Source organism: Manacus vitellinus, unplaced genomic scaffold (genome assembly GCF_001715985.3).
Source record: "Manacus vitellinus isolate BGI_N305 unplaced genomic scaffold, ASM171598v3 scaffold_36_pilon, whole genome shotgun sequence".
Classification (NCBI taxonomy): domain Eukaryota; kingdom Metazoa; phylum Chordata; class Aves; order Passeriformes; family Pipridae; genus Manacus; species Manacus vitellinus.
In genome coordinates this window covers 875,544-902,889 of record NW_021940508.1, presented here as the reverse complement: position 1 = coordinate 902,889, position 27,346 = coordinate 875,544, and the positions used below count along the sequence as shown (strand labels likewise).

General features: G+C 41.0%; 1 protein-coding gene across 1 annotated transcript; it reads left to right on the top strand.

Moving 5' to 3' along the window:
• The first annotated feature begins 6,444 nt into the window (after nucleotides 1–6,444).
• SNX18 (sorting nexin 18) lies at nucleotides 6,445–27,125 on the top strand. The gene is given in 7 exon segments (XM_018077330.2): nucleotides 6,445–6,478; nucleotides 6,481–6,632; nucleotides 6,635–6,826; nucleotides 6,828–6,923; nucleotides 6,925–6,970; nucleotides 6,973–7,986; nucleotides 24,651–27,125. Coding segments are annotated over 7 exon segments (1,788 nt in total). The 3' UTR covers nucleotides 24,905–27,125.
• Nucleotides 27,126–27,346: the final 221 nt, after the last annotated feature.

The window sequence follows — 27,346 nt, the reverse complement described above, 5'->3', positions numbered from 1 at the left end:
GTTGCCTTTAGTTTGTATAGTATTTATTTGTGTAAATAAATGTATATACTTCCCCCTTCCCCTACAGAAGCCTCTGGCCTGAAAGTTTCTCTCTGGTGTTAGGATAAATTGTTGAGAAGGGGTTGGGGGAAGCTTGGAAGTTGGATTTTAGATTTTTAATGTGGCTCAAACTGCTACAATGCCATACTGACCTAAACTCTTCTTAGGATTCTATTTTTCGCTGCATAAGTCCTGACTGTTCTCCCATTGGCCATATGATTATTAATATACTTTTAGCTTTTGCTGATAACTATCAATGGGCATTGCTTGCTACTACTTATTTTTTCCTATTTCTACTTTCACTTGCCCTTTTAGAACAATATATTTTAAATCCTGCTTATATGAACACAGTTCTGTATTTCTGGGTAGCTAAAAAAACCTTCTTCTAAATGCATACAGAACAACCAGAGGCAGGTTCTGACACTGTTTCTATCAGGAAATTAAAATCTCTAATTTCACTAATGGTATGGGACACCCAGAATGTCTCTGCGTTGAAATCCCTCCCAAAACAAGCATTCAAAAAGGAAACACCTGTCATAGTCCATTCATACCATTCACATTCTCACAAATACACAGCCCAGAGCAAGCAAGAACCTTTCTCACCACCTCAATCTTTGCAGGCCTCCATATTCACCAAAAAAACCAGCAAAACCCAGAGGCTAAAATAAAGTAACTTAGTGTCACTTTTCAGCCATTGAGCTTCTAAGAACTCTTAATTTCTTGAGCTGACACAGACAAAATGAATAACTCCTTGGCCATCCTTTCTGTATTCTATGTCCTCCAGCAACAACATGAGCTAAATTTTTCACCTGAACACTAATGTTAATTAATGTTAAGGTAAATGTCACTGCCTCCTGCTAGCAGAATGCACAGTCTTAGCTTAAACACAAGCTCTGAGAAAATGAAAGATCCTTTGATGGTCAAAGTGCCCTCGAAACCGATTGCCTGTTAGTGAGCACTTGTCCTTGGTTTCCAGTCTGAGACTGAGAAGTTACTCTGGTAAGGTTCAATGATGGACAACAAAAACTCATACACACATAAAGAAGTGTCAAGGCTTGTCTATCCTGATCAATTGGCAGGTGTAACTGAGGAGCTGCCAGGGACTAGTCCTTTGCTCTGAGACCAGCCTCTGCCAGGCACCTCCCCACACAGGGCCAGAGAAACTTCAGGGTTGACTTAAGCTTCTTCAGCCCAAAGAACCCAACTGCCATGGATTTCTACAACCCAGCATATTTATTTTCCCATGACAAACCCCAGCATTAACATAGGCATAGAGCCTGCTAAGGAGGTCCTCTCTGCAATTTTTCTGTCCTGAGTGAGGACAGAGACACTTGCATGCAGGAAATGACTGAATGCTCAATTTTTCATTCTTGCTATACCATACCTTATTCATCCTATACAATGGGTTTATTGCTGGGATAACTACTTTCATGCCATATTTATACAGCACACAGGTATAATGATGGCCTCATCTGGATTTCCTTATTAGCTACCCAATTAGGTCACAGTCTTGCTTTTTATAAAATATTTGTTATCATTTAAGGGTACTGGATTGAAATATATAAGATTAAGATTATCCATCAGGGATTTGGGAAGCTTGGGCTGAAGTACAGCAGGCTCGTGCATCCTCTTTTGCTGTCTCTGCCTTTACATTCAGCAGGTAAATTCTGCCTGTGTGCATGCCAAGGGACAGGTAGTTGACACTGGCCCATTCGCCCATAACCTTGAAAGACTCTCAGAACGTCTGTTTAGCACATATCCCCACTGCTACAGCAAGGAGAACTGCATACATAATGGATTTATCTTGACAGCATCCGTAGATGGTTTTGAAACATTACCTCTTCAGACAGAAAACAGACAGACGTGCATTCCAAGCAATATTAAATAGAGGGTTGAGAATATCTGAGTAACAGCCATCTATTACACAGACTAGAGATGAAACAGCTAATATATACTGCAAAGGCCAAGCAAAAAATGTCAGTGTTTCTGATTAATTATCTCTAATTTTACACAGCCTGGCTTGAAAAAAGCAACGCACATTTCTCCTTAATTCATGCTCATGATTGAAAAATATTTTGGTTTCCCCTAAATCCCACTGCATCTTTTCCTAGATTTCACTTTATACCACACTATAAAGTGTCTTAATTTCTCATACCTGTTTCATGTTTTCTAGTATGATTTTACGAAACATTTAAATAATATTTGATCTTTCAGAAACTGGAAAAAATACCATATTTGTCAAATTTATTGCATTTTCTTCACTGCTTTCCTAGTTCAAAGTCTCTCCTTGCTTTTAGCTTTTTAGTTTTAGCAACTATTTAAATAATTTTGTGTTTAAAATCAGTGTTTAAAATAATTTCATGCCCTCTAGTGGCAGCCCTGCCAGGCACCATGAACTGTGACATTCCTGTGACAAACAATGTAAAAATGGAAGAAAAACAGTTTGTTCTCCTATTAAGGGAAATTTATTATCCATCTCTATGTTTTAAAAAATTACAGTCATCTCTAGTTATGATGAAATAGTACCACCTGCTACAGATAGAACACAAATAGCAAAAAAATAACCCAAAAAATTACATACTGAGTAAGCATTTCACTGAATTTGCTCTTAGAAATTATAGTGATGGAAATTATTCTATTTGTAGCCATTTCCTTGCACAAAGCACTATTCAGTGTGTTTCCTACTTGAGTATTGTTCCATATCCAGACACATGGGTTTTCCAAGGTCCATTAAAGGCTATCATCATAAACAAAATGCCACCACAGCTTGATCTTCTCTCATGGAAAATCACTTTGCTTTTCTTAGTAAAATAGGAAAGCAATAGCATAAAAGAAAAGTAATAAAATACAGAAGGAAATTTTTGACACCTTCAAGAAAAAGTGACTCAAGGTGATATAAACTTCCATTATTTTTAAATTTCAGAGCCTCTACTCATTCACTTTTTTCTAGTTCAAGATAGCTTAAATCTATACATTTCCCAAACAATGTTCCCAAACTTTTTATTTTAAGTCTCTACACCTGATCAGCAAAAAAAATCATACTGCTTTCAAAAACCTCTTGTAGCATATATTCTCAAGGGTCTCAGGGTCTTGAGACACTTAACTGATATCCAATGAGATATATAATCTTTGGTAGCCATTTGGCTTTATTATGGCTTTCGGCTTCACCCCCCTGAATTACAGATCCCTAGGAACATATTAAATAATAGACATTTTCATGGAATCATAGGATATTAGTCTCAATAGGATCAGAATAACATTCATTTTGCCCCTGAAAATTTGATTCCCAATGAAGATGGCAAGATTTCCTGACAAAGCAAAGCACTGAGATACATGCTTTGTGCAATTAAAATGCTCTAAGTCACTATGTGCTATTCTTACTTTGAAATACTTGTCTCTCCTAGTCCAAGAACAACAAGAAACAAAGCTCAATCAATCCAGCTCTTCTGCTTGGCACTGTAGATGGTTATTGAGGGCCTAAGAAGCCGGTTTCTTGAAACACTTTAAAAATTATTGTTAGGGTGGCTTCTAATTCTGCACACAGGTTTTCTTGAAAATAATCACTGGTGTTTTAAAAATGGAGTGCCTGAACACAGTGGTAATGAGAGTTGGCTCACTGCTGGGAAAGGATGGAAAACATCAATGGCAACCTTGTTATTGTTCAAAATTTTCTTTGCAGTTTTGTCCACTAGGGAAATAACAGAGCACACTTCCTCCTTTCTTAATTTTGCCTTACTGATGGCATTAGTGCCAGAAAAACCATGACCCAATTTCACATAATTTTTGTTTAAGTCTTGAGATAAAACTAGAAGGTCTTAGAGAATAACTACTTTAAAAAATTACACATATTTATTTTACAAATATTAAGAAATTAAAAATTAAGAAAAATTAAGAAATATTGTTCTCATTTGCTTCCTAGACCTTATGCCTTCAAATTCTCCTGGTAGTACCTTTTGTCCCTGTTGGACTTGAAATGTTTGCTTCTGTTTGTTTGAGATATAAACACTGAGCCAGTACTTACTAGGAAATATCAGGTCAAATGCCCTGAAGGGAGCAGGGGGAAGCAGAACAGCTGCCACCTCCACCACCAGACCCAAGAAAGTAAGGCAAGTGCCCAGCTCAAAGTTGTCCCTTTGTCTTGCTCTGGCTGTGATAACCACAGCTTGGCAGGCACTGTTGGCATGACCACTTCGAGCAGCAAAATCCCAATTCCTGAACCAGCTTTGCAGGCAAGGTATCCTGTTTGTCACTCCAGGTTGTCCAATGAAAGCAAATCCTAAATATGTCTATTTAAAACAAATCAAGTAGGTCAGCATCATATCTAGTATTGTTCACTTCATGTGAAAAAAAGACTTTCAGAGAAAACAATATTATTGATTAACAACATTGACATTTAGATGAATACGACTGAAAAGTTTGGCAGTTGGATCATATGCAGTCAAATAAATATAAAGCAATAAGTGGTAGAGAAAAGGCAGATTAGGAGCTAATCTTCGTTAGTTTAACCTGTGAGGATTCACAAGAGTGCATAAGATTGTCCAGATCAATGTTAGGAGTAACTTTGGAAGGAATACAAAACCCTAATCACTTACCTCGATCTGTAGCAGTCATAATTTGGGATAAAATCTAAGACCAAGGTTAAACTGACACACATCTACCTCCTGTTGGGGTTTTAGTCCTTGCTCTAGGCTGGTTACGTGGGTGAGGGGCAGCCTGGTGGACTGTGGGTCAGATGCCACAGCAGTCTCTGCATTTTGAAGAAGGGACACAGGCCTGTGTGGAAGGCAAACACTTATGGTGCACTGGCTGCAGGGTCAGAACACTGACTGACAGAAATAGAGCTTTGGCAGTTCTAAGAGCACTGACAGATGCTGATGCAGGGCTTGAGGAGCTCCTCAGAGCCTGCTGGTAGGCAGATGGGTGCCCATGACAAGGCGAGGTCAGGGTGTCTCTACCAGCTGCCAGCTCTCTCTCAGGAGAGGACTGTTGCTTTTTGCCTTAGCAGTGATGTTGATATTGAGAACTGCTCTCTGAAAACTTGCTGCTGCAAATTTAGTGCTTGGGTTTGGAGATGGCAGCACAGGTGATGCAACACAAACGTGTTCCACTGGGCTGGCCACTGAGCAGCTGGTTGTGTGGTGAACTGTGCGGTTCTTTGCGCACTACTGGTATTGGGTAATTGAAACAGACTCCCAGATTTAAGCAACAAGGGAATTTGGGGCTATTATGCTAGACTGGGGTGAGATGATAAATTCAAAAAATGTTGAGCAGACCAGCCGAGCAACAGGAACAGAAACGCACTGTGATAATATGAGCACTATAATATGCATAATTTTGGAAACAATGAAGGTCCAAAGAAAAAAGTGAATAAAAGTAAATTCCAGGTATGAGACACTAAAACCAGCAAGGAAAAGAAGCAGTGGGTCTTGTAGAAAGCAAGTGAATCACCCCCAGATGAAATTATTTGACACAAAGACATTTCAGAAGTAACATACACTCTAAACTACACCAAAGAAATGAGCAAGAACTGTGTATCCATTGGGATGCTGGTATGAAAACATGAAGAACTGGGGCCCACAAACTTGCACATCTCTTCTGAAGAACTTCTTTCTAATTGCTCATTAACAGGTAGAAATCTTTAGAGAAACGTGTACCCAGGCATACAGAGAGAGCTCAAAAGATGATTAATGGGACGGGATCCATGTGATTAGACAACACAGGACCAGGTGCATCAGGAATTTTGAACGGAAACGACCACGCAGGGAAAAAAAGCACCGGGGTGGGGGTACTGAGGCTGTTCCACAGAAAACAAACATCGGTAGCATGACCGCATTGTTCGCTTTACCAACCTTGACATTCCTTTCCCTTGGAAGCAACAGCCAAGCCGGAGGACAGCCCCCAGAACCAACGCAGTCTCCGGGGAGCTTCCCAGCCGGACCCGGGGAAGAACTGACGTGCCTTCGAGGGGTCGGGAGGCACCGGTAGCGTTGGAGCGGCGGAGACCGGACAGGAACCCGGGACAGCCAGCAGCCCCAGGTATCCTGGGATTCCCAGGGGTGTCGGGACCCTCCCGGCGCATCCCACGGGCCCACGGCCGGCAAGGGGCATGGGGCGTGGCCCATCGAACGGGGCGGCCGCTCTGCGCTCGGCTACTCCGCCCTGCCGCTCGGCTCTGGATTAGCGCAACTGGCGACGTGGGACGGCCCGGCCCCGCGCCCGCCGCCGGCACCGGGGGTGGGAGTCGGGAGCGGTGCCGGGAGCGGGAGCCGCAGCGCAGGCGAGCAGCCCGCCGGCGGGACGCGGAGCCCGAGGGCGGCGGCGGCGCTGCTCTGGTGCCCGCAGCCCCGCCGGCGCAGCGCGTGGTGAGGGGGGCCGGCGGCGCCGGGAGCGCCCTGGGGAGCGGCGATGGCGCTACGGGCGCGGGCGCTGTACGACTTCAGGTCGAGAACCCCGGTGAGATCTCGCTGCGGGAGCACGAGGTGCTGAGCCTGTGCAGCGAGCAGGACATCGAGGGATGGCTGGAGGGTGTGAACAGCCGTGGGGACCGCGGGCTGTTCCCGGCCTCCTACGTGCAGGTGATCCGCGCCCCGCCGCGGAGCCGCCGCCGCCCGCCCGCTACGCGAACGTCCCCGTGGGCGGCTTCGAGCCGCTGCCGCCTCCCGCCTCCTTTAAGCCGGCGGCGCAGCAGCCCCCGCCCGAGCCCTTCCCGGCGCCCCCCGCCGGGTACCCCTTCCCGCCCTACGGCGGCTCCTACCAGCCCAGCCAGGGCAGCGATGACGACTGGGAACGACGACTGGGACGACAGCTCCACGGTGGCCGACGAGCCTGGCGCCCTGGGCAGCTCTTATCCCGACTACGAGGCGGCGGGCGGTGCCCCGGGCCGGTAACCGCCTGTCCACTCGCTCCGAGCCGTCCTTGGGCTCCCGGGGCGGGGGACACCCCCGGAACACCCGCACCCGCCCGGCGGCGGCGGCGCCGCCAAGAGCTCGGCCACGGTGAGCCGGAACCTGAACCGCTTCTCCACCTTCGTCAAGTCTGGCGGGGAGGCCTTCGTGCTGGGCGAGGCGGCGGGCTTCGTGAAGGACGGGGACAAGCTGTGCGTGGTGCTGGGTCCGCGGGGTCCCGAGTGGCAGGAAAACCCCTACCCTTTCCAGTGCTCCATCGAGGACCCCACCAAGCAGACCAAGTTCAAGGGCATGAAGAGCTACATCGCCTACAAGCTGGTGCCCAGCCACACTGGGCAGCAGGTGCACCGCCGCTACAAGCACTTTGACTGGCTCTATGGGCGCCTGGCCGAGAAGTTCCCCGTCATCTCCGTGCCCCACCTGCCAGAGAAGCAAGCCACTGGCCGCTTCGAGGAGGACTTCATCTCCAAACGCCGCAAAGGCCTGGCCTGGTGGATGGACCACATGTGTAGCCACCCCGTGCTGGCTCAGTGCGATGCCTTTCAGCACTTCCTCACCTGTCCCAGCACGGATGAGAAGGCTTGGAAGCAAGGCAAGCGCAAGGCTGAGAAGGATGAAATGGTGGGTGCCAACTTTTTTCTGACCATCAGTGTCCCCACGGGCCCTGGTGCCAGCCTGGACTTGCAGGAGGTGGAAAGCCAGGTGGATGGCTTCAAAGCTTTCACCAAGAAGATGGATGAGAGTGCCCTACAACTTAATCACACGGCTAATGAGTTTGCTCGCAAACAAGTCACTGGTTTCAAGAAGGAATACCAGAAGGTGGGGCATTCCTTTAAGTGCCTCAGTCAGGCGTTTGAGCTGGACCAGCAGGCCTTTTCAGCTGGCCTCAACCAAGCCATAGCCTTCACTGCAGAAGCCTATGATGCCATCGGGGACCTCTTTGCAGATCAGCCTCGTCAGGACCTAGATCCTGTGATGGATTTGTTAGCGCTCTATCAGGGGCATTTGGCCAACTTTCCAGACATCATCCATGTCCAGAAAGGTAACACCCTTACATATTTTCTGAAATGATTCTAAGTTTTGTGTATCAGTGATATACAGCAGATGGAGGGACCAGGGGCTGAATTTGCCCTGTGTATGGCTTGCAGGCCTTGGGTTCAGTCTTTCTGTGTTTACTCAGGTAAACTATTGCTAAAAATACAAAAAACACATCAATGACAAAATTTTTGTCCTGTGCCAAAGGTCTAGACATAGTTGGGAGTTTTACTGGTCAGAGGTTGCTCCATTTGACTGTGTATCTCTGAAGGAAACCAGATCTACCGATACTGCTGATACATTAAAGGGCTTGCTTACAAACCTTGGAAATCATGAAGTGGTATGAAAACATCTATTACTCAGATGCATGTTGAGTATCTTAAATCTCTGATCTAGTAGATAATAAGTATGAACTAATCTGATGATGCAGGCACTCCTCTGACTGACCACTGTGTTTGAGGTGTGCATGGAGGTATGTACATTTTGCAGTGTGAGTTTGATGAGATGTTTAAAGCTGCTGGGGTTTTTCTGTTTGGCCAAGCATTAAACTCTCTTGGTGCCTTTGGAAGAATAATGGTCTGCCACAGGGTTCTTAATTGGAGTTGTTCAACCTTTGCCCTCATTGTCATAGCCAGATGTTGCTCAGCTATTACCCTTTCAGCATCTTTCTAGCTGAAACACGCTTTTCAGGTTCAGATTTTTGGTTATAAGGTGCTTTGTGATCCATTAGAAAGAAAGAACTCAAAAATGAAAAAAAAATCTGCTATGCAACTAATGACACTTTTTCAAATAAACAGAAGTTTGTAGCACTATATATGTGGAAATGCTGCTGTTCAAGTATTGATAATCCTACATTCTTGACCATTGCACATAGATGAAGTCCATTTTTCATTCTTTTAGCTGCTTTATTCCTTACCTATAGTTTTCAACTCGAAGTTCAGGAGGGTGTGGGGATTTGAGCTGTAAGAGACACCAAGAAAACATCACATATGCTCTGTAGAAATGGGTATCTGTAAGTTACCTGACAAAATACATGAGCTTTGTTGAAAATTATTTTGGAGATTAATAAGTGGTGTTCTGCATCCCGAGTGAATTGTCACCCATGTGAACCAGTCTTTTTGCCCGTACATGACATTTCTAGGGATTTTTTATCTGGAGCAGTACCTTGAGTTTGACAATAAAAAGGTTGGAAAAGCTTTTTCAGTGGATCAAAAAGACAGACTTGCGGAAGTATGCATTACTGCTGGGAGCATCTGAGGAAACAGAGTTGCTACGAAGTGCACAATTTGCTGTTATTTAAGAAAATAAGCTTTTTGTAAAAATTGTCAGATTTCCATTTTGCTATCGAATCTTGAAAACTGTGAGTGGAAACTTGAACACGCTTAGTATTATTTTGAAGAGAAAAGGGAAGTGTGCAGTCTAACCTTTGAGGAGTTGCTCTGCAGGGTTCTGATAACAACTTTCAAATATTTTTGATTTGGAGAGAAGGGTCACCTTGGAAATGCCTTGTGTTGGGAGCAGAGCATGTTAAAGTGAGTTGTCAACTAGTAGGATTATCTCTAAGCTTCTGGAAAAAAATAAAGGGACAGATTTTTTATTAGGTAGAAAAACCATCAGAGTATATATACTATTTAAATAATACATCCTCAAGCTTTAAGGCTATATGGAATTCTTCACAGAAGTATTTTTAGCGATGAGACTTTGAAGAGAGGACTGGGAATAATAAGGTATATGCTGGACCCATCCCTATTTCTTTTATAGTTTGAATTTGTGCTTTTTGGTTAGGTTTACCCTGTTGAACTGGGGAAAGTTCGTGTAAATACACTTTCGCTAGAGGAGTGCATGAGCATGATGTATGTAGAGTTGATTTAGGGCCATAGCACTGCCCTGGAGCAGCTTGGAGAAATGTCTGGCTGTCAGGCATGAAGCTGCTAATGCTCCAGCACCTCTGGGCTAGCACTGCCTCCAAGACAATATTACCCATGGTACTTACCAGCCATTCGAAGATGGCATATGCTTGAATGGTTGATCTCTTGAGTATCCGGTTCATGATAGGAACAGGGCTAGAGCTGGGTTGTATCTTTGTTGTTGTTGTTCCTGTTACAAAACAGCAAACATGAGGAAAACTGAGAGTTGTTGTTTTTTGCACACAGTATATTGCCGGTTTATTATTTTTAAGAGTTACTTTTAACAAGGTACAACTTTTCAATTTCGATCTGTAAACTTCAGATGAAATTATGAACCATGTGTTGTTCTTACAACATAAAAGCTTTCTTTTAAATTTATTGTCTGGGATGGCTGCCAGTTTTGAGAAATAATGCTGTCTCTATAGTCTATATAAATATCTGTTGGTGATAATAGATCATCTGAAAAATACACTTGATGTGTCTTTCTTCAAAGTGCATTTTATTTTCTAGTGTACAACCTCATTGAGCAGGAAAATGACACCAAAGTGGCTTTATAAAATGTAGAAGCAGGAGCAGCTTGATTGATACATTGCTTAGATGGCCATCCCTTTAAAAGGATGAACTCTGAAGTTGGGAGTAGTGCTCCTTTTTTTTCCCCCTATGAAGTGCAGATATATTGTCCACTTCAGATAAAAACTGAGGTGTGGTGGGGGAAAAACCGGTTTTCCCCCTGAAGTTATAAAATGGTAAACCCCTCAGGGGGTGGTTACCCTTGGGGTCGAGCCAATGAGCGCTTCTGCAAAATATAAACATATCACCCAGACTGGAAAAGAAGGTGGTTGTAGTTGTAGTTGGAGAGTGGCCATGTTGTGAAAGCCACGAGCTGAAGGGGCAAGAGCCCCTCTGGGGGGCCATGGCCACGGCCCCCCAGTCCCCGGCTGGGGTCATAGAAACTCAAAAACAGTGTTAAACTGGACTGAGGACTGTGACTGAGAAGCTGGGAGTTTTTTCCCACTGTAAGCAACAGCAGGAGCAGTGGCAGAAGCAGCAGCCTACGGAGGGCAGTGACAGAGAACCAAGAGATAAGAGAGAAGCAACAGAGACAGCATGCAGCCAAGGAAGACACAGAGATCTCTAATGGAGAGACAGAGAGCAGGACTAAACCCTGCAGAGACAGAGTTTGGGGTAAGAACTGAAACCAGACCCCCCAAAACCCTTTTGAGACCCCTCTTAAGTGGAGGGGGTGGACTCCTACCAGATAGAAGTCCGAAAATGCAGCATGCACTGCAGAGAGAGGAACTGAGAAGCTCAGGCTTCCCGGAGCTGGACCAGGACGGCTGAAGGAATGCGGAGGAGGGCTTCGATCCCCCTCACTGCTCTGAGATCAGAGCACAGGAGCTCTGTAAGGGAATTTGAATCCCTTGAGGATAGGGACCGTCACGAAGGCTTCTGCACTTCGTTGATATGATGTGGTGAAGTGACCTTTGTCCTGGTGAACACAGCCCATGGAAGAAAAAGACCCTCGCTTAGAGTCGAAGGGTCGAGAGGGGCTTGGAGATCCCCCTCGTGTGTAATGAAAAGTGATCCAGCTACAGCTGCTGCATGAAAGAGAGAGAGATAGACTGCTACCCTGGAGAGACTGCTGCTCTGAGAGTGGAAAGGATCTCTTCCTTCTTCCTTCCTGGACTTTTATTTGGAGAGAGGAGAGATGTGATCCATTGTAAATACTGCTTCATCATGGTAGAGATAGTTGAGATTGTGTGTGTAATGTATTGTAATATTTATGTGAAAAGTCATTGTAATATAATCCCTTCCCCCCCATTGTGAGTCTTGTGTGGTGTCTGGAAAACCCATCTCACACTGGGCTGAGATGTGGGAGGGGGGCTTGGACTTGAGAATTGGATTTTGGGGATCTCAAACCATTACACGAGGTCATATTCCCATAGACCTGAGAAGGACTGAAAAACAAAGGCAGCTGTACCCAAAGCATGCCTATGTCTGTGCATAGAATGTTTAACTGAGTTGTCTTGTTATGGCTTTGCTCTACTGCAGCTTGTTGAACAGCTGCTGAATGTGGTTTGAAAATGTGGTTTGGATTGAGAAGTCTCCATGTCTGGGGTTTTGTTAAAAATTTCTGCAACTTCTGCAAAAAGAATCACAGAGGCAAAAGTTTCCCTCCATGTGGGCTTTGTCTTTTTCCCTAGAATTATGCACCAAAGCCATGTAAGCCGTGCTGTTGCTTTGTCTGCATGTTAGCGAGAAAATGTGTTAACTGTTGTGCTTTTAATTGCTCTGGGATTCAGGTCTTTCTGTCTTCTGTGCTGAGGACATCACACATGATCTTATTTGTGTAATTTGTGTAAAACTTACGAACCAATGGACTCTGGAAATATTTTCAAACTGTTTATTATCTTATTAATATTGCTAGTATTTCATGAAATGGAAGTAGCTTCAGTAGGAGATATTAAAAGATTCCTTTGTCTCTTTCATCTTGAGTACCCAGTGTTGAAGGAATTTTCTGTAGGAAAGGAAGAATTAAATTTCCTGCTTCAGGAGTGACAGAGGAAGGATTTAAACATTCCTGTACCACGTGCCAGTTGAGGATCAACTGGTCAATGCTTTGTGAGAGACCTTACCTTGTTTCGTATGTGCCTCAGCCCAGGTCTGAAGATTCATTGGATTGAGTCCTACAGCAAAGAATGTGCCAAGTTGGAAACCCTACATTTCTGTCTGGAAATAATTGATTTGAGAGCCACACTGAAGGTGGCATAGAGCATATCAGTACCAAGGCAGACATCCCTTACAAACAACTAGTTGTTTTATAGGTTTTGTTTGGAAAACTAAGTCATTAGGGGAAGACTGACATCTGTATGGTAGCTGATGGCAGAGTGGTGTCTCAAGCTTCTAAATACCCAGATATTTTTATGAGTCCAGCCCTCACCCCCCCATAGGTAAATGCTTCCAGAGTGCTTGCTTGAAAATATTCCTGTGCATACTGGTGGTTTTTTTGGAATGGAATATACAAATATGTCAGACAGATATACTTGTACCCAGTTTATTTAGCCCCTGGCAAAACATTTGCAGAAGAGGGATATTAAGTTCCATAGGCTCAAAAGCTAAGCTGCATTTTTGTAATTTTCTATTGCAAAGCTGGTATATCTTTCAAGAAATACTGGATTCAGTTGTTTTCATTTTGAGAAGAAAAGCAGCTTCCCAACTTCCTTTGTAATAATACCTTCTTTTTTATGTTTTTAAGGTCTATTAGTGGAAATTCCCTAGGCATTCTTGATGAAATAATTTCTACATATTAATTGCTAGAGTTTCACTCAACTGATGAGATCTTCCTACTTCAGTAATCTTCAAAACAAATGCTCACTGCAGGCCCATGCAAGTTCAGGTTCAGAAAATTTGTGCACTTTTGAGAGTTGCAGATAGGATATGCTAGTACTCTGGCTTGTCATGCTTGTCTTCATATTTGCTTAGTGAGAGTAGAGAAGTTGGGGGCATTTGGGATTTTTCTTTCAAGTTTTGTTTGAGGAATTACTATAATTAGCCTCTTGTCTTTCCTGAAAGTGGAAGCAATACTGACTAACGTGCTGCTTTATCTCTGCCTTCCAGATTTCTTCTTTCCCTAACGTTTGCAAACTTCTGGTTATGATTTTTGCAAAACAGATCTCAGAAAGTGGTCTAAATATTTCTAAAGATGTAGGCAGCGATTCCATTTCCTCTGCATGCCAGGATTTAAGGGAATTATTTTTAAAAATATCTGAGTGACCTTTTTCTTCTTCACTGTGAAAAGTAAAATAAGGCAAGTGGTCTTATTGAAGGAAACTTAATTCTAGACACTGGCTTTGAAGAATGTGCTGTGTTTTTAGAATATCTTAGAAATTTGTAGGTGAAAAATCTATATGGCTGTAAATGCATCAAAATTTCAAGCGTCACAAAAATCCAAAGAGCACTGAATCCTGGAACTCTCTGTAACATTTTCAGCTTCCTCTCCTTCGCCCGCACCCCTTCAGGGGGAAGGAGTGGTATGTGTGTTCATGAATAAATCAGACTGGTTAATATTGACACCTAAAATTTTATATCACAGTGTAAATGCAGTGCTTTTCTCTCATGCTTACTTCCTAATCTCTTCAATTTGTTATGCAGACATATTTTTTCCATCCCTGTTTTTCATTTTATTCACCTTTGGGGTTTTTTTCCCTTCCTCTGTCTCTCAGATGCATATACTTTGCATGGGGTTCAGCCCAGGTAGGTACTGGGTAGGAGCTGGGTATGTAATCCTAGCCAGATGACCCTTACAACAGTAAAAAGAGATGGGTAGATGCACTTCCTCTGTATAAGGACTTTGGTGAGAAAGGATGTTCTGCTCCAGAATGGCTTGTATTTTTTACCCTGTCAGCCTCCCCATAGCTGTTACAGTGGTGATGTAGCATTGTCTGCTTGCTGCTGCATCATCCAGTATTGCCTGCCAGTATTTGAAGGTAACCTCAAGGAAATGGAGATGTTTAGATAGCTAAAATGTGAAAGAATCTTCACATTTAGAAATTCTATAAATTTGCATCTTCCTTAATCAGAGGACAGGAGTAAGCAAGACTAAAATTGAGTAACAGCCTTACTTAAAGGAGATTAAACAGGAACAGGAAAAAAAAGGACTGGTATGCCCTGTCTGTCCAAAAGATGCATGGATCTTTTTTAACTGTGATTCTTTTTCACTTTTCTGCAATCTCTATAGCTTTCTAAGGGAGCAAGATTTATGCTGTCATGATGTTTTCCTTTCCTATTACCTTTTGAAACCTGATAGCCTGATATCAAACACATTCAGTGACAGAGAGACATTTCATAGCTGATAAAACACCAGTAGTTTCTTTTTTAAAACCAACTGGTAGCAAAGAAAGAGTATAACTGTTCCTCCTATGGGAGAAGCTGCATGTGTTACTGCAGACTGGAAAGTCTGTGCAGTCTACCCTCTTTGTGCCAACAGACTGGAGAAGTTTTAGTCAGAGCTCAGACCTGTAGGTTTGACCACAGGCAGTGTACTTCTGTCTCTTCTGTGCTCCCAGGTACTTGCTCACTGCAGGCAATAAGGCCTTGTCTACTGGAAAAACCCTGTGGGCAACTAGGGAGTAGCAGTGTAGACACTGAAGAATTAAAAGTTATATTGTAGGAAGAGGAAGTAATTTTGTTTCAGAAACCGTGTAATACCTTTGGGGTTGAAGTATATGAAGATAGTGAGATGGTTCTCTTGAAGATCAGAGGGCTCCTGGTCTGGCTGAAAGGGCTTCTATCCAAACAGAGGAGACGAGAATTGGTAGGCTCATTCCATCCAAATAGGGAACACAGAAATAGGTAGACTAAAAATGGAAAGAAGCTCCCATAGCTCTTCCAGTTCTTTGTTAGCATTATCAAACACAAATAAGCTCTCTGACTGTTTTGCAAATCACCTTTGAAACAAGGACATGTTTCAGCCTTTCCAGCATCTTTCCATGAGTTCATTGTTAGACTTTGTTTGAACAGTTGAAATGCCAAGTTAATGTGTGCAGACTGTATAAACATATCCAGCTGGTACTTATGTATTTTAATTTGTGTGGTTCAAATAGCACAGATTTGAAAATTCGAATTGAAAAAAATGAAATTACCTTTGGCTGAGCCCCCAAAACATGAATCTTATCAGCAGATTAGAGCAAACAAATGGCACATGCTTTCTGTGCAGTCTACTTTGCTTCTTTCATGAAGGCTGTGAGGATTAAAATAAAATGAAAAAAAAAATAAAAATTAAACAATCTGTTCAGTTCTTGCCAGTGGCTTTGGGTTATTGTAGCAGAGCAGGAAGAATTGTGATGTTTTCAGCCTTTGTTTTAAGTACGTACACATCATGGGTACTTCTGTAATTATAATGAACAAAACTACCCTTTTCATGCCTACCTGCAGTTCATTCATTAATAATATGAAAAGCAGATTCATCCTGTGATTTGGAGTTTTCATTACTTTGTTGTCCCATGCAATTTACTATTCTAATTTTTTTAGAATTTTTATGATTTTTGAATTATTTTTATTATTTTTATGATTTTGAATCTATATGAGTGAATAGCTATGCTGGCTTACTGGCAGTATACTGAAGAAGCTAATTTTTTATATAATATGGATATGCATGATATTATTATAATGTTCATGTGTTCTGCATTTGTATTATATAACATTTTTAATTGGTTACATTAATGATGATTTACCTTGAGTATTTTTTTTTATGCAATAAGAGTTGTACTTCTTTTTGTCCCTACACAGAAACTGCAGCATTCACATTTCTAAGAGAGAGCAATTAAAGGGTACTAAGAAAAAGTGAACCAGTGTCTGCATTTCATTTTGATCCTGACTCTTTTCCTATAAATTTGCTAAATTGTCTATGCATGTTGTATTTGCTCATCTTAGGACAGTAGTGGAGCTAAGCAGATAATTATGGAGAAGCAAACACCATAAATTGTGTTCATTCTTTGCTTTCCTTTTAGCGTTAACATCCAAAAGCAGGTGTTTTGTTGTGCCCCAGTAAAGAAGTAAGAGTCAGCAGAACTTGCATTTATACTTGCTCCTCTCAGTAATGGTGTATGGATGTTGATATGCAGTGTCTTCCCCTGTTCACACACATCCCATGAATCTTACAAAAACTTTGAAAGTCACCATTCAATATAATGACGCTTACGTGCATTCTAGAGAGGAGGAGACATTTCTGTTCATTTGTTGTTAACCAGTTCTACTGAAAATCTCTATCATGCATGCATAGCATAATTGCTGATGGTTGTTGTCTTGAAGTCAGCACTATGAACTGAACAGGGCATTTACTAAAGCTCTTAAGTCTGTAGCATCTTTTACCAAAAAACACCTGTAATTAGCATCCTAACTGGGAAAAACTAGTCTTCAGAACCTGTGACAACTGAACTGTAATAGACCAACTCCTATTCTGGAAAATGTGTTAAAAGCTTGTTTGATGCCCCATTTAGATGTAAACTAGTGAGAAGTACTAAAAAATTTCTGAAAGGTTTCATCTTGGTACTTCTGCAAATTGCAATTATTTAAATTTTCAAGTGTATTCCTGAAAAACATGACTAGCTTTCTAATGGGCAAATGTACTGCATTTCTGCTGACCAACCTAGTTTATGTTTTATTCTTTTCTGTCCTTGCTGAAGCCAAAGAAAAACTCCTTAAATGGTACATGTGAGTGCCAAAAAGTACAGAGTGCCTTAGAATTGGGCAAAAGCAGCATTAGTTAGTGCTTGCCTCTCAGGCTATGGTGCAAAATGCTATATTTGTGATAGAAAACAGCAATATACATAGTTTAGATGGATTTTAAGATCAAATTGTTCCTGGTGGGCCTCCTTTCAGACATCACTGTACGTACTTGTAAAGTCAAAACTCTTCATGAACACAGCTTAAACATGCTTTACTGACTAAGATAAGGTCATTTGTTTGCTTAAAAAACTGTTGGTGTACAATACATCAAAAGACAGCGTTAGTTTTAAATCGCTGCATTCACAATTTGAATGGAAAGCTTGCATCTCATCTTGCATGTTTTTTTTGTGTGCGGTTACCTAACACTGTGGGGTTTTCTTTTAATTTTGTTAATGGCGTTATGTGCGGCAGTAGATGTAATAAACTGGTAATTCTGTAATGTTTCTTTCATTTATTTTACCATCATACTCTCATCTCCTTTTATGAACTCTTCCAAAGGCAAACTATGGCGTGAGCTCATACAGCAGTGTGGTGTAGCATGGCCCAGGAAGACATTTGTACTGGAGGTGCTGCACACCAAAGCTTGTAGATTCCTCTGGGGACTCTGGAACTGAAATGGACATTGACAGCGTGGGAATTTAAATAGCTTTTCAATAATGTGATCATTTTGGAGTCTCTGACCATGCACTGGTATGATTAGAGTCCTTGTAGGTTTGAAGAAATAAATTGGCCATGTATGTTCTTCCTGTGTATGTTCTTCCTATGTGTGTGTACACTAACTGGCTGATGTATGCTCAATGAGTCTAACAGGTCTTAATAATCACATTATTTAAATTTTTAAAAAATATTAGTTAGACATGTATAGTGTCCATTAACCCTGGCAGTTCTGTAAAATTGACGTTTGACACTGCAATCTAACACCATTGTTAATCAGTTATATATTAATTAAATCAATTTATATGTTAAAACCATCACATGAGGTTACAGTTAGTTAAGTTTCTGAAATCTGTAGCAAGGCTGTTTTATTTGTGTGTGATCTCTGAGTTGTGTAGATTAAAAAGTGACTTCATTTTGAACTGAATAATTCGTCTCTGTCAGCTTTCAATGAGCTTTTCTATAGGGTAACTGGAAGAACAAATAATTCTATCTAGTGTTAATAATCCTGCAGTCAGGCAGTGTTAACCTAGATGTCAGCACAGTACTGTAATTTAAAAGCCTAGATTTACAGGATAGTATTATGTTTTTTTGGGCTTTTTTTGAGCAATGTGCAACAAAAAACTATTGTTAGGCTGAAGATCCCATAAGCATTATAGCCATTTTTATGTACCTACAAAAACCCCTGTAATGCTAAAGTAATTGCAGTTCAGTGTATTTGATTTTTATATTTCTAACATTTCACTTTGGAAAAGAGAATGTTATTAAAGTGGGTTTGCATCCTTAAGGAGAAAAATAGCATCTTTTAATTTGAAAGACTGTTTTTGAAAACTGTGTTGTGTTGACACTTACTGAAAGAGCAGGTGGCTTCAGAATTTTGCCTTTGGTGTTGAAGGTGACTTGCTTTTTTCAGTGTAAAACTGGAAAAAAACCCCAGGTTTTAAAGGAGCAACTCATTTCAACATTAGTAACTTTTCCCTGGGACATTTCTTTTATACAGTTCAGTCTCTACTGGAAAAGTCTTCTGGTTTTAATTTCAGGCAAATTCCTATTATGCTGCTTTCCATTATAAATCTTGGCCAGAAAATGTAAAGAATTTGCAGAATCTTAGTGTAGGCTTCTTTTGTTAATCAGTGCTCAGAGCATTCTTAAGAAAATAATCTGTCAGTGTAGCAAAATCTCTGTTCTGTTACACACTATTTCACTGTGAATTGAGAGGGGGAAGTTTGAGGGCTTTTTTTGGAGTAGGATTTCACATTATATGTAACCTCATGCAATGCTTCTGCAACTTCCCTTGAAGCTAATGATTGTAGCCCTGGGCTGAGCTGGGTCACATAGCCAGGCCATTGATAAAACCAAGCCGTCTCTCTCCCCTCCAGGCCAATTGCATTTTTTTGTTGGATTAGTCATTTGAGACATCTCATAACAACATCTTTGCTAGATCTGGGGTAGAGGGACAACCCTGTAGACCGACATGTTCTGGCAGCAGTCTTCTGGGTGAGAGATGTTTCCATGCATGTGAGCTACCCCTGGGTAGCTTTTTCAAATCTTTAAGCAAAGAGCTGTAGTTAAATGATCTTATCATTAGGTAAGGAAAAAGAATTTCTAGTTACATTATCTGGTTTTACATCCTTTTATGAAAGCAGCATCATGAATATGTTTTTTCCCTTCCCATTAGAGATGGTGTTCAGGTTAGAACAATGTCTTGTAATAAAAGTAAAGCAAAGTGAGTTATTAGACAAGTTCAAAGCTCTCACTTCATTAGTGTGCTTTGAAGGACGCATCATTCATACTATTAGACCATTAATACGATGAACAAGTGAATGATGTGGTAATGGAAGTTGTTCTACTTTCTAGTAAGTAACGAAGTAAATGTTATCTTGTAGCTTGCTGATAGTAGAAAGATGAAGTCAATCTTGAGTGTTTCTTAAAAGATCACAGTGTTTTCTGACCCTAACTGTGCAGCCCTTTCAGGGAACCATCTCGGCTTTGGTCTTCTTACTCTCACACAAATGAAGCCTGTTGACTGTACTCTCAGCAGGTGCTGCTGCTCTTTGGCTCCTGATTGCATATGCTGGCAGGCACAGGGCAGGCCTGCCTTCTGCTGAGATTGAGGAGTTCAGTGAAGAGCAGTCTTGACTGCAGTCTGCAAGAGCTGAGCCCCAAAACTTTTGCCTTCTGGTCACATTGCAGACTGCAATTGGGACTTGTGTCATGTACATAGCAAGCAAGAAGAACCAGTGTGGGGCTGGCTGCTGGCAGGGTGCTCAGGTCATGCAAGTGGAGCACCTGGGGCCACATGTACATCAGCATAGGTTTACAGGAGTACACGTTACTTATTGTGTGCAGGGAGAGTCAGTGTATGGATCCAAACACACTCTTAGTTCTCTTAGTTGACTCTCAACCACAAATTTCAAAGCGTTTATTACTGTAATAAAACTGCAGGTGGTGTGAAAATGTATTTTGACTCAAATCTGAGTTCTCTCAGGTTCAGGATTTTTATTTTTTTTTTTCTGAATGTATATAACTTCTCCTGCCTTGTTGCAACCTTATATTTGCATAAGCAGCTTACTCAATAAACTTCTTTTTTTTCTCATAACTCCTCAATACCCATTTAAGTTGCTGTTTGTATAGTGTGTTTTATGCTTGAAAGTATTTATTTCTATCAGAAACTCTACATTCTCCCTGTTTTCCTGACTGCTAGCACAATACACTAGCACCAGTTTTGGTAGCACAAATTTTCCTTGTTAAACATGTTTATATCATCTTGTGTTGTCTAATCTCATACTTCAAAACAAGCACTGAAACGTGTGAATTTCTCTTAAGCCTTTAGCTGCATTCAGTGAGCATCACTGTAAGGCTTTGGGTAGTGAAAAACAGCATTCACATATGCTTTTCCCCACCTTTAAGAACAGAAATAGATGTAGCACAGCTTTTTGCAGCATCTTTGATCCAGGCCCTTTTCCCTGTTTGAAAGTTAGTCGTGATCACTTGGACATGACTCTTGACAGAAGGTCTTTTCCTTAGACCAGAAGCATTAAATGCATGGGCAGGACTTTACAGAATCTGTACATCCGGATCTTAAAAATCCCCAAGAATTTATTTTTATGTATTCCATCCCTTTGGGAATAGTGCATTGGCAGATATTTCTCCCAGGCATGTACTCAGCAGGAGTCTTGCTTGAGCTAATATGCATTAGGATGTGGCTCCTTCTGTTTCTTTTTCCTAAAATTTGTTAGTCTTTTCTGGGACTGCCATAATTCTACCTTTTTTTTTTTTTTTTTTACCTACATCTGGCTTTTTCTGTTTGTCCAAACCAATACTAGGTATTCACACAATTAAAATCAGAAGCAGGAGAAGTTTCTGCAGGTGTACTTTTAGACTGGGGGTCTTGCTCGCCTCAGCAGCCTGCGGGCTGTGAGGTTCTGGATTAGGCGTGGAGTGTGATGGATCAGTTAGGGAGGATGGAGGTGGGGGATTTCATGGTGTACAGCCTGTAGTGCAGCAGGCTGGGAGTTGTGGGCTGGGAGCCATTAGAGGTTACCATCCCCTACCAAGGCATCTCTGCGCAAGGCCCTTCTTTTCACACAAAGAGCTGCTTTCCAGTCCCCAATTCCTTCATGCTGTTCTTCTCTTCCAATTCACCGCTAGAAACCTGCATGGATTATTGAACCCTCCACATCAATGAATCTCTGTTCCAGCTCAGAGTTTTGTTCACAGGGATTCAAATACAGGAAAAGTAGATTATGGAAAGGTGTTTGGAGAAAATTTGGGTGTGTTTTGTTACTAAAGCTGCTTGCAAAGCCATTTGAACTAGTAACACTTTTTTCCTACAATTTGCTAAACTAAGTCTTGCAAACTTCAGTATATGCTGACCAACTTAAATATAACATTTGAAGACAAATGATTATTTGCTTCTTAAAATAAAGCACACAGATGCTTTTTTTTTTCTGTGTGTTTAGAGAGGATTCTTTTACTGTCCAAAAACAAGATAAAATTTTCTCTCTATTAAGTTATTTTAAGATTAGTTGTTTTACCAATAATTAAGCACTTCATTTAAAGGCATTTCAAAATAAAACCCAAGCAATTTTATACTTACATATATGTATCAATTTTGTCATATATTGCTGATATCTGGTTGTAATCTGTCCAGGTTTTAAAGGAAATTCCATTACAGGACCAGTATGAATCCGTATGCATTAAGAGAACATTGTTAATGACTGTAACTTTTCCCTTTGGATTCCTTCCCTAGTTATAAATCTTCCTTTTCTTTAATGGCAAAAAAATACAAAATTTATCTAATCTGGAAGGCTTTAGTGTTTGGTGATGTATGTTTTTTATTAATGTAAAATAATTTGAAGATTATACATGCACCAGAACTTAGTTATGCTTTCAGGTGCTGATGCTGTAAAAGTATTTTTCTTCCAGTTTGGTCATTCTAGAAATAACGTCTAAAGCTGTTTCCCACATCACAGCTGAAGAGTTGTCATGTTTATTTAACCAGCTCCATCTGGCTTCCAGTAAGTCCCAAATTTCAGGGTTTTGCAGCCGTGCATGGATTCCTGTCGTGCCCGCAGAGCATAGAAAAACTTTTTGCTAAGCCTGGTTAACTTTGTTAAAAGAAGCATTCTTTTTACAGGAGAAGGGATTAAATGTTTTTCAGATCGTGCCCTACCTCACAGATTCCTCACTCCTGAGAGGACAAAATGCAGATCTTTTGGCACAGTCCCACTGCTGGCACCACTGCATATGAAGAAGATTTTTCAGTGATGTTTTTTTGGGCCAGGCTGAAGATGATGTGGTCAAACCAGTGCCAAGCTTTTAGCCACATAGACATGCAGTGGGATCCAGGAAGGTATGGAACCTTGCCACCACCCTGCAGCCCCCAGAGACAGACACTGTCCTTGGCCTTCAGCCAGTTCTTTAGCACATCAGACTCAGCGTGTGACCTCTGCCACCTGAATATGTGTCCTCAGCCATGCAGCCTGTGGTCTGTGCTTAGCTTGTTAATAACCTCCCTGCCACGGTTTAAAAAAGAAATGTCTTTCTGCAGCCACATCATACCAGAGGGGAGTTTCTTATGCACACGCTGGAGAGCTCGTACCAGGACTGCAGACAGGAGATGCCATGTACAGCATAGCCCAAGTGCAAGTTAAGCAGAAAAATATGATTTTAAGAGCAGAGAAGTACTGATAACAGTGAAAGTATTTTCTCAGTGTTTGCAATTAAAAACAGTCTCCACCTTCCCCCACTCCCACAACAGTTAACAAGTTGTTGTTAGAAGCTGAACAGAGAAAAGTCATGCAGGCTTCTCTCATTTTAGGAATTCCACATTTTATCTATAATGCAAGACATAACCCCTATTCAGTTTCTCAAATGCAGCAAACTCTTTTTACCCAAGGCTGCGAAATCATCTGATATTTTAACTTGCTTCCTGTAAGAGTGTACCCTCTATTCTACCTGTCTGCCTGGTGAGGGTTGGAGATGGTCAGGGAATGGGCCACAGCAGGCTGGGGAATGTGAGGAGCACCTGAGTAAAATGTAATGAGCAGCAGCCATGCTCCCCAGTCGCCTCCCAGCCTGCTGTGTACACGGCGAACACAGACACATCCATGCACAGTCATGCTCCAGACCTGAATTGCAGGGATGTGTCAGGGCACCAGCAAGAGGCACATTTAAAATGGTTTTCAGACAGGCACAGGAAGACAAACAGTGCTTACAAACTGCATTGTAACTGTTCAATGGTGTTTGCCATGTGTGGGTTCAGGCTGACAAGAAGACAAACCTGCTCCCTCAGCAGATAGAGTGAAGGGTTTTACCTCTGGAATTTACAGGCAGAGAGGTTTCTCCATTAGCTTTCTGGCAAGTGTCAGTGCAGGGGGTACATAAAAGCTCTTCTTTGAGGCAAGAAGGGAGCCCTGTCCGTGAACTGTAGTCACATGCAAGAAGTGTAATCTGAAAGGAGAGTTAAGACATTACAAATATTTAAAGGAACAAGCATCTAGTGAGAAGATAAAAGCTGTACTGATCTGATTAATTTTAGTTGTATGAATAAAATACACACATAATATTTAAGGCAAAGAAGTTGCTCTATGGGAAATTGAGTCCAAGAATATGAATGTCTTAAGGCATATCTTGATATTCTGTCATTTTATGAGTCTGCTTTGGGTGTGTCTGTTTTGGGTGATATTTTGCTTTTGTAGGATGTATGTGCTTTAATTAGCTATTTGGAGAAGAGGTACCATCAGTTCTTTTACTCTGTTTTTCTACTAGTTTTACAATGCTATGTAAGGTCTAACTGGGCATCTGTGACTTTGGAATAAACCACTAGTTCTCTAGTACTCAATAATTGAAGCATCTGTAGTGTAAAAGCAAAAACATGTCTTGTCAAGATTTTGTGTATTAAGATCTGCTTTTGACATTTCACAAAGATTGGTAAAACTGATATTTCATAAAGCCTTAATGAGGATATTTCTCTGGGGTTTATGTAGGCTTAAATTGATCTGACAAGTTTTCTAGTGCTTTCACTTATTCTCACTACTGGTATATCTCTCAGTTATTCTCTGAAGGACATCATGTGATTTTTAAGGTTGTAAAATAGGCATGTTTTACTAACTTTTCCATGCTTGAGCCTTAAAAACTGTTGTATTTTGCTTTTTAAAGAGGATCCACTGGTCTGTGATTTTTCTTACATGAAAAAGCTTTTATTCCTTTTTCATTCACATACGTACACGTATATGTACACATAGGTATGTACACATATAAATACAATGAGAATAAGCCTTATACAAATCCGTGTTGTTATTAAATTACTTGTTAAAGTTCAGTAGTCAAGTCTACATGGTCCTCACCCTTCAACTGTTTCGTTTTGTTCTTTATGCAGGAGCCCTTACCAAAGTAAAGGAGAGTAAGCGGCACGTGGAAGAGGGGAAGATGGAGCTCCAAAAAGCTGAGGGCATTCAGGAACGCTGTAACATTATTTCCTTTGCAACCCTTGCAGAAATTAATCATTTCCACAAAATTCGTGTGAGGGACTTTAAATCACAGATGCAGCATTTCTTGCAACAGCAAATACTCTTTTTTCAAAAAGTGACACAAAAGCTAGAAGAAGCTCTTCACAAGTATGACAGTGTTTAGTCTCTGAGTTGTGGACTTCCCTCAGCATGAACGTGACCCAGGCAGCAGAGCAGATGCTGCTGAAGAGCTATTGCCAGTGGTAGATGGCGGTACAAGGATGGGTTTGTGTTCACCTGGAACCCAGGTTTAATCTCCAGTTATGTAGAAAGGAAACAGTTATAGCACTATGTAGTAGAAACAGTACCACGAATTGTAACTAAGTTATACTGTATATGCCTACACTACCATTGTAACTTTTCTGAATAATGAGTATACTATTTGCCTTATTGCTTTTTGAAATACGGTATTTTAGTGCATACTTTGTAGACCTCAAAACCCTTTGGGTCTTTAAGGAAGTTGGCTAGATAAAAGCCTGCTTCAGATGCCTTTTTACTTTCCTAGATTTGGATTTCCTAAATTCAAACAATTCTCTGTTTACAGACTCCTACTAGAGCAGCTATGTGATTCTGTGCCTTTAGACTCTATTTTTCTTTTTCTAGTAAGTCACATTTTTATGATTGAATGAATGAATGGTTGATGCCTATGACAGAACTGATTATGAAACCTCACACTAACTGGAAAAAAATCAGCTGTCATCCAGTTTGCATAGCAAGTACTGTCTTATGACAAGTGTTGGCTCAAAAGGGAGAATTTAAATTTATTCACACTTTCCCTGAAAATGGAGACTACTTGTTACATGTTCTAGCATATTAAGCACATATACAGCATTACTGTGAGTGAAAATTTGAAGAGCTAGCCTAATAAAAATTACATATATCAAGGGGATATTTCTGCAAGCTATGTGGCTGCAATATTTTTTTTTTAAGTTTCAAATGATTTGCTCATTGTTCACTTGCTGATTCAGTTTAACTTCAGACTTGCATCTGCATTGCCAGTTGTCTGAGTTGAAACTCCACTGTGATTTGTTAGTTTACTAAGTTAAAAGTTTTCAGGGATGTTCAGTAATATAAGTGATCTGAAGTAAGTCTTGGCTGAACTGACTTGGAAAACAGGTGACATTTTTATGTTTGTAACACTCAAGAATTAACAATTGTCTTAATTTTTGTATAAATATTTTGACAAGCAGGGTGCATTTATATATGTAAACACTATCTTTTAAAGAGTTTTATGGCTTATTTCGCTTGAAATGGGTATTTCTTAGGTATTGGTTTCCTTCTTATAGGTCAGTATGAAAGAGGGTTTTTATTTATCCTATTTTTTTCTCCTAAACAAAAATAACAAAACCTTTCAAGGAAGCAAAATGTTTACTTTTTTGTTTTAAATTGAATTAATCAAAGATGGCTTAAACAAATGAAAGCCTGGAAGAGGAAGTAGAGCAACAGTTACATTTAAGTACAAATCATTCCTCACCTATGCAGCAGAAATGTACAGATCTTTCACTTGATCATGTGAGGTTCAGTAGTTTAACCCCACACCTTTATTTTAGAGAAATAAATGTATGTAAGAATGTAGTTTTGGTTCTAAGACTCATCCCCAGATGCTTGGAGATGGCTGTTTTGTGCAAGTTGCATTTGGCATTGCTTCTGGTACATACACAAAGCAGTAAAATACAGAATAGTGAAGAGGGAAAAACCAATATTTGTAAAAGAAAGGACAATCAGTGAGGAAAGACTCCATTTCCAGCTTATTGGAACAGTGCTGCAAACAATGTTGACCATAAAATAAGGACCACAGTCGTAGGGCTGACTTGCTCTTTACCTTCCTCATGGTGTCTCGTTCTACAGTCAAAACTCACCACTTCCCCTTTCCCACCACTTCTTCCCAGCAGAACTTCTGCTTCCCCATATGCCGTGATGGTGAGCTAGGTTTGAGCTGAGTTCCATGGCTTATGTTTGCTTAAGCCAGATACTGTTTTATTAAATGTCTTTACATTAATTAGATCAGACTACAATCAAATTGATTCTACTTGGAGGTTTAGGACCTGTTCACAAGTTGATCCGGTCCAGTTGAGTATTTTAGGAGATTAGTATTAATGATGTGTACATGTCCAGGAGGAAATAAAGCTGTGATACGTATTCATACAACATTATCAGACAGGTACAATTTTCCCTAATAAACTGTCATTGTCTTCACCTTACTTTCTCATTTGCGAATTTCTTGGGCAGGGGAAAACTGGGGGTACTAATTGGTTAAATTTGATGTACCAGAAAACTTTGACTGGAATCCTGGATCTGAATTGTTGCAGAATTCAAAAATATTCAAATCTGTAAAATGCTATATTAGCATCTTCCTGTTTTCCTCACTTATTATAGAGTTGAAGTTAAACTGGCTGAGGGGTGGAGCCCAAAGGGTTATATAGTAAATGGAGTTACATCAAGCTAGCAGCTGGTCACCGGTAGAGTTACACATAGGCCCAGTTCTCTTCAATGTCTTCATAAAGCACTTGGATGCAGGACTCAAAAGGATACTAAATAAGTTTGATGATGATACTAACTTGAGAGG